Here is a 7,950-nt window from a genome sequence, read left to right as displayed (position 1 = left end):
ACTTGGGTAACTTCCTGATCATACTGACTGACAGGGTAACACCGTAAATGCTACATCTATCCAAGCTAAAAGGTGAAATAACACAATATACATATTGGTCTTGTTCAGCTGGATGTGTACAAAATAGACCTGCACTGGAAAATACTTAACAATAAACATCCAAGAAAATTAATGTCTAGAGACCCGATTACACTATTCCTGGATGTGTGGAGAAGAGGTTTGGGGATTCTCTGGCTTCTGCTCCAGGGAGAACCGATAAAATATAAAATAAAACCCACTGTTGGTATCAGCAGCATTATATTATGTGATCGGGGCAGCGCTGCTTCCACAAATATACCATGAAATCCTCCTAATGTTTTGCAGATGCCAAGTTTCTTATAATTAAAATTCACCTGGAATGATGAAGAACCAAACATCCATCACCAACGTTCTTCTTATGAGTCTAACCATTAACCAGGAGACCCTCTCTGTCCTCTTCATCTTCTTCCTCCTCATCTACCTGATGACTGTCTTCTCCAACTTTCTCATCCTCCTTCTAGTTGTTACTTGTGCTCATCTTCATACACCCATGTATTTCTTTCTTGGTAACTTGGCTTTCTTGGACATGTCCTACTCATCAGTCACTGCCCCGAGGTTGCTTTTCCACCTCAGCACCCACCGCTGGTCCATGGCGCTCCAAGAATGTAAACGGCAAATGTTCTTTTTGACCTATTTTGCCAGCTCAGAGGCTTACATGTTGTCTACCATGTCTTATGACCGGTATGTAGCCATCTGCCGTCCTCTTCACTACTCTCAGGTCATGTCTTGGGGAACATGCTCTCAGATGGTGACTTTGGTTTGGTTTTCTGGCCTCATCATCCCCACCTTTTTTATCGTATTTTTAAAACGATTGACCTTTTGTGGTCCCAACTTCATCCCAAACTTTTTTTGTGATCTTCCCAGTTTGCTCCAGATCTCCTGTACTGATACTACAATAAATGTTCTTGTCTTATTTATTGTAGCAGGTTTTCTTGGCATTGTATGCTTTGTCACCACGTTTTACCCCTATGTCAGAATATTTAGGGCAGTGCTCAGAATCGGCACCAGTGATGGGAAGAGTAAAGCTTTCTCCACCTGTACGTCTCATCTCACTGTGGTCCTCATGTATTATGTGTCTGTAACTTTTGTCTACTTTGTCCCTAACTCAAGTAATTTCCTTACACTGAATCGAGTGGTCTCTGTGATCTACACCCTGATCACCCCCTTACTGAACCCCTTAATCTACAGCTTGAGGAGTAAAGACCTGAAGGCCGCACTGCAGAGAGCGTTACATATACACCGGCTGCCTCCGGCCCCCGCTACTAGGAGATGAAGATGCCTCCTGCTCAGAGTCTATCATACATGGTCTGTGGGTTCAGGACTAGTTTCTTAATTCCAAATATAAGCCTTTAGGGTACAACATGGGGGGTTGGCGGCAGGAGTGGGAATGTATCATTAATTAAGTACTTGCTGAGATTGTATTATACCTATAGAGAACAAGATTCTTTTGTGGCTTTGTGTTCTCTACCCATTCTCAATCTGTTAATATAAAGTTGGGCACTTTGTTTCCAATCCGGGACATGATGTGCTCTAAATTACTCTGTCTGTCAATCGATGTTTGGATAATACAGCAATAAATACCCCGAGGAAGGAGCAAGAGGCTTTGAAACGCGTCCAGCAAATTATCACAAAACAAAAAGCCACACTGCAAAAGATTCTCACCCAATAGGTCATCCGTATATTGTCCGTTACAGTAGCATCCATACCTTCACCTGAAGTCCACAACCGTAAGAGAGTCTGATTCAGCTGACCGGGACGTGAATGACTGATGGGCATTTGCAGTGGGAAGACACCACAGATAAGATCAGTGACCCTTTGTGTTAGTGATATATTATTCTACAGTGGCCATTTTGAACCAAGAGAACCAAACAGCAGCCATCTTAGACAAAGCGGACATTTTAGTTTTAGCAAGGGGTGCTGACCTGCTCACAGCTAATGTCACTATTGTTTAGAAGTTACTGAGTTTTCATTTTAGCTCTTATCTGTCTGAAGTTTCTCTGCGTGAAGGCCATGTTATGACTTAACAGAGCTAACACAAGGGCAATTAGTCAGAGAAACGAGGCCTATGATAACAGGGAATAGATTATACTTCATTAACCCTTTGATAGAATGTCTTCAGGGAATGTCCTGGTAAAATTCATTATGGCCAATAGCATTGCAGTATTCTATCTCCTTGTCACGCCCCGTTTGCTGGTGATGATTTTTTGTCTTATATATGCACCTGCGTGTGAGTAAACGGGGGAGAGATTCTACATTCTCTAAGAGACTGGTGTGTCTTGGGTTTTGTGCTATTGTCCCGGTACCGGGCAGCCATGAAAGAGTTAATTAGAAAGAGCACTAATACTGAAAGGTGTTATACAAGAATATGCAACAGAGGTGACAATACGAATTTCAATATCAACTGATATTATAAATATTCTAAGATACAACATGGAGAAGTAAAAGTTGCATCCACTGTATGGAAATTGTGACAAGTTCTAATTAGAAACCGACATTACAAATGTGATTTATAGAAAGTGATGAGCCAGGGCCCAGGAATACATGAATATGCTCCACCTTTTATTTCTGATAGAATCCCGGCTGGTTATTTGAAGACTCTTATAACATACGGTAAATGTTTAATGTGCTGTTGTTTTTCTATTGTGTGCTGCAATTTGTATAGATTTGTAAAATCTAAATTTAAAAAAATATATTTTTAGGTATTATTTAGCCAGGAATTATTCTCTAACTGTGGTAGGACTGCAGGCTTTTATACAGAATTTATCTTTTCATGCAATTTCATTACTTTGAGACCCTTTATGGCTCTTGCATTTTTTTAAATATATACATTTTTATTAGAAAATAAATAAATAAATAAAATTCAAGGGAATTGGTTGCACCTGCATTGATTTGAAGCTTTTCATTGGACACGGAGTAGCTGCTTTAGGTGTTGTCGATAGGCCAACTGCGGCCGTGAGGGATAAAAAAGAGGATCAGACAGAGATAGGAGATGGGACAGAGGGTCAACAAAGCACGGTCAGAACGTGGGTCAAGAACGGGGAGTAACCAAACTGGGAATCATATGGAAAAGCTCGTAGGATGTGACGTCAATCAGCCACGTATTATGTATTATGTGTATTATATCTGTGACCCTAAGGCTCTGACAGCTTCCTATATATCCCTCCATATTCATGGCCTCACCCTGGATATCCCGAGGACTCCCTAGTACATTCTAAGCCCCTTATGTATTATGTGTATTATATCTGTGACCCTAAGGCTCTGACAGCTTCCTATATATCCCTCCATATTAATGGTATCACCCTAAATATCCCGAGGACTCCCTAGTATATTCTGAGCCCCTTATGTATTATGTGTATTATATCTATGACCCTAAAGCTATGACAGCTTCCTATATATCTCTCCATATTCATTGTCTCGCCCTGAATATCCCGAGGACTCCCTAGTATATTCTGAGCCCTTTATGTATTAAACAAAATGTCCTACAAATTGTATTTCGAATGAAAAATGGGTCTAGAATTTCCACTTGTATCTTGTGTTTGAAGTTCATAATAGATTCAAAGTACATTAATTCTGTAGGTACATCACATATTTTGCCATAAAACCTCTAATATTTAGTTTGTGTTGTTTATTCTCCACCTAAAGCCGTAACATTTATTTTCAATTTACAGAGATTTATGGGAAATTTTTCTGTGATACAATAATCCATGTCATGTAATCGAAAGCCTAAAAATGATCTTTCATGGTTTTGTCCACATGACGTGTTCCCCTTTATTCTTTGGGTCAGGACAATCACAGACAACACATTTTTATAGTTTAGGTTTTATTTTTGGTGCCTTTAAAATGAATTTCATCTTCAGAAAAAATAAAAATGTTGCCCTTATACGACCCATAATTTTTTGTTAGTGTGGTGTAATTTTTGCGGGATGTGGATGGTTTCCTGGAGAACTTTATGACCTTTTGGTGACTTTTTATATTAATCTTTTTTCATCTCTAAGACTAGACTTGGTTTTAAATACATGTAAAAAAAAGTTTTATCACTAAATGTGCACATGTCCCTTTCTTCTGGATAAATAAAGTAACTTTGTGGTTATTCTTTAAGTTTGACCAAATCTTTTAAGCAAATTTTTCTTTGGAATCTTTAATATAATTTATTCAAGAATAACCAAACGTTTAAACAAATTGCATAAATGAATAATACACGTAAACTTTATGATATATTTTATTAAAGAAAATGTTCCTGTCTCCTGTTATCCCCTCCTTTTCAGCTTTGAGCATTGAGTATAAATCAGATTTTTTTTTTTGTCCTTACACCGACAGCTGATAAAAATTTTCTTCGATTCCAATTTGAATCAATCTAGACCAATGTCTCTTCAATTGTCCTGATTGTCAAATATTTTTTAATTATGATTAGTCCTAACCTTAAACTAATTCTACACTGAACGCTAATCCTAAATGTATCCATTTAAGTTATTAGAATTAGCATTATTGCGAGGGGGAATAAAAACCGAAGGGGTCTTATATTTCACTAGAGCAGAAATGCCGTCATGGCAAATATCAACCCTCTAAAATAACTTCAGAGCATCGCTTCTTCAAGCTAACCTGTTAGAAAGTAAAAAATAAAAGTTAAAAACACTTAATTAGTTAGTGTTTTTCTAATAAAAATAATTCATTAAATAAAGTAAAGTCCCCTAAACACAAACATTCCCCACACATATAATAAAGTAAAAAAAAAAACACAAAATCACCCAAAAACCCCGCATATTTGGTATTGCCTCGTCTGTAACAAACAACTCAGAAACATTATTGGACCCGCTCAATGAACACTGTAAAAATAAAACCTGAAAAACCTCGCCAAAAATGTACATATTTCATAAAATCCCAACACAAAAATGTTCCAAAAAGTGATCAAAAAAAAGTTATGTGCGCCAAAATGGTACCACTGAAAAGGACAACTCGACACGTAAAACATAAGCCCTAAACCAGCTCTGTCAACCAAAAAATGTTAAAGTTCTATCTCCGAAAAGATGGCGATGCAAAAACAAATGAGATTTTCTTTAGTTTTTTTTCCAGTAAAATTGTAAAAATATATAAAAACTATATACCGTATATACTCGAGTATAAGCCGAGTTTTTCAGCACAAAAAATGTGCTGAAAAACACTAACTCGGCTTATACTCGAGTCAAAAAGCTAAAAAAAAAAAGGACTAAAAAAAAAATCTAAACTCACCTTTTCAGCGGCTGCGCGAGTCTTCTATGCGATATATATGGTAAATGAGGCATCACCATAAGCGTAGTGATCTATAGAATAAAGATAATATAGTATTTTTAGTGTACAAACCCCAAAGAATACGAAAAGAAAGGAAACAAAAATTAACGATTTTCTTTTCCTCCGTGCATTCAAGAGTTAATAAAATCAATAAGCTAAAATGAAGTATTTGTAAAGTGCATCTCATGTTGCAAAAAATAAGCCCATATCTGTCCAAATTGCCAAAAAAATAAAGATTGTATAGCCAATAAAAAGCGACAATGCATAATCTGCTGTGAATGGCGCGGCTCCCCCTCCGTGCCCTGGCGTGTGCCCGTACAGCAGTCACCACCACATATGGGGGATTGTTATACTCAGGAGAAATTGGGTATCAAACTTTGTGGAGCGTTTTGGTATTTTATCTACTGAGAATTTGAGATTTTATGAAAAACACATTTATTTAGCCAAGAAAAATTTACTTTCAAAATTGTATCCGATTTTGTTTTAACCCCTGTAAAACAATTAAAGGGTTAACAAACTTCATAAAAGTTTTTTTTTTCGTCCGTTGAGGGGTGTAGTTTACATAATGGGCTAATTTATGGGGTTTTACTTTTATTTAGGCCTCTCAAAAGTACTTGAAACCTGAGCAGGTCCCTCAGTCTGATTTTGCGTTTTTTATGAAAATGTGAAAAATCACACCTAACGTTCAAAGCCCCAGAACATCTTACAAAAACGAGAGGATGCATAAAGCAGACATTCGGTAAATGTTAGTTATTAAGGTTTTGCTGTTATGACTATGTGTGGAAAAAGTAGAACATTTTGAATTCCGAAAATCAAGAATTTTTCCAAATTTTTACCAAATATCTGATTTTTTTCATAAATAAACGCATACCACCAAAATTTTTCAACTAACATGAAGTACAAAGTGTCACGACGAAAGAATTTCAAAATCAATTGGATATGTTAAAGTTTCTAAAGTTACAGCCACTTAAAGTGACACTAGGCAGTTTTTAAAAAAATGGGCCGTGTCAGGAAGGTGAAAAGTGGCTTCAGATCGGGGCACTTACATGTGATCGTGATCGTCCTACAAGCTCCTCCCTGCTTCTCTCCCGCACCCCTGCCTGAGAATGACCCTCATGCTGCACCCAGGTGTGTGACACCCTGCACCCAGTGATCTCCTCAGCAGGGGCTTCTCCTGGAGGGGATCCCCCAGTGCTGGTCTCCTGCTGCCCCCCCCCCCTCCCTCTGGCCAGTAGCCTCCTCAGACACCAGTGTGGTCATCCTGCTACAAAGGGAAACATCTCTGTACTACCTGCAAAATCTTACAAACTTCTCTCCTGCTCTGAGCTGCTTCTTTTGCAGATTTTTTGTAAATAGAAGGTCTCGAAATCTAAACAGAGGCTGCACATAGTGTCTGTAGTGTCTGCAGTGTTTGTACTGTCTGCAGTGTGTGCTGAGCTCTGCTGCTGGGGATAAGCTGCTCTGCACAAGAGCTCAGTGTTGCTTCTCAGTTAACGCCACCGTCAGGCTGGAGTGTTTTTGCACCCGTGTTTTGTGCCTGAATGAAAAGCCCCAAATGATGAATATTATTAGGCACAGCAAAACCTCTGGATTTGTCGGATAAATGAGGGAAACCTGACTATTTTTGCTGTGTGGCTGGTTTGGTGTTTAGTCGCAAAACTGCCGCAAAAACTGCAACATTATCAAAAGACAAAAACAACAGAATAAACGAGTGATACATCTGGCCCACAGTGTTTTTACATTTCAGTCATCCATTTACCAACAAAGAAAGGGAACGCCCATGGGAATGATATTCTCACCCAGTTATGTCAACCTCCTTCTTTTTTGGAGGATAAGGTGCCAGTGATCTAATTTTGTGTTTGAGGTGAGGTGACCAAAAGAAATTTTCATTTTGTATATATATATATCCCAAGTGCTTTCCCTAAAACTGACCGGCCATCTTTGTGCATAAAAAAATACAAAAAAGCAAGTACTAATAATACTGTCTGCAGAGATTTATTAAAGGCGCATATAAAAATTGTGTGTATTTATCAAGCTCTAATAATAAGCAAAAAGTAGTGTCGAAATTACATATAAAGCATGTCGACCTGCAAAGATGACTATATACAACGCATATCAGCGCCTAGACAACCCAACCCAACGCATTCAGTGTTTCTAAGTGTTTTTGTTCCCTGTAGAATTATCAAAAGAAAAGAACCTGGAAATAAATATATAAAGGTATAAGAAGTATAAAAAGTATGACCCCCCCATAGTAGGTACATACTTGGGTATAAAATCCCAAGAGTTGATGAGTACAGACAATACAATTACCTAATAAATAGAGATGAGCGAGCACTAAAATGCTCGGGTACTCGTTATTCGAGACGAACTTTTCCCGATGCTCGAGTGCTCGTTTCGAGTAACGAGCCCCATTGAAGTCAATGGGAGACTCGAGCATTTTTCAAGGGGACCAAGGCTCTGCACAGGGAAGCTTGGCCAAACACCTGGGAACCTCAGAAAAAGATGGAAACACCACGGAAATGGACAGGAAACAGCAGGGGCAGCATGCATGGATGCCTCTGAGGCTGCTTAATCGCACCATTATGCCAAAATTATGGGCAACAGCAT

The 7,950-nt window shown here is 38.4% G+C and overlaps 1 protein-coding gene across 1 annotated transcript; it reads left to right on the top strand.

Moving 5' to 3' along the window:
* The first annotated feature begins 400 nt into the window (after positions 1-400).
* LOC140104677 (olfactory receptor 1J1-like) lies at positions 401-1,351 on the top strand. The gene has a single exon (XM_072128316.1). It carries the CDS (start codon positions 401-403, stop codon positions 1,349-1,351), a length of 951 nt encoding a protein of 316 aa, XP_071984417.1.
* Positions 1,352-7,950: the final 6,599 nt, after the last annotated feature.

The sequence above is a fragment of the Engystomops pustulosus genome, chromosome 10 (assembly GCF_040894005.1).
Source record: "Engystomops pustulosus chromosome 10, aEngPut4.maternal, whole genome shotgun sequence".
Taxonomy (NCBI): domain Eukaryota; kingdom Metazoa; phylum Chordata; class Amphibia; order Anura; family Leptodactylidae; genus Engystomops; species Engystomops pustulosus.
The sequence above is the reverse complement of the archived record's forward strand: the minus strand, read 5'-3'. Positions and strand labels throughout refer to the sequence as shown.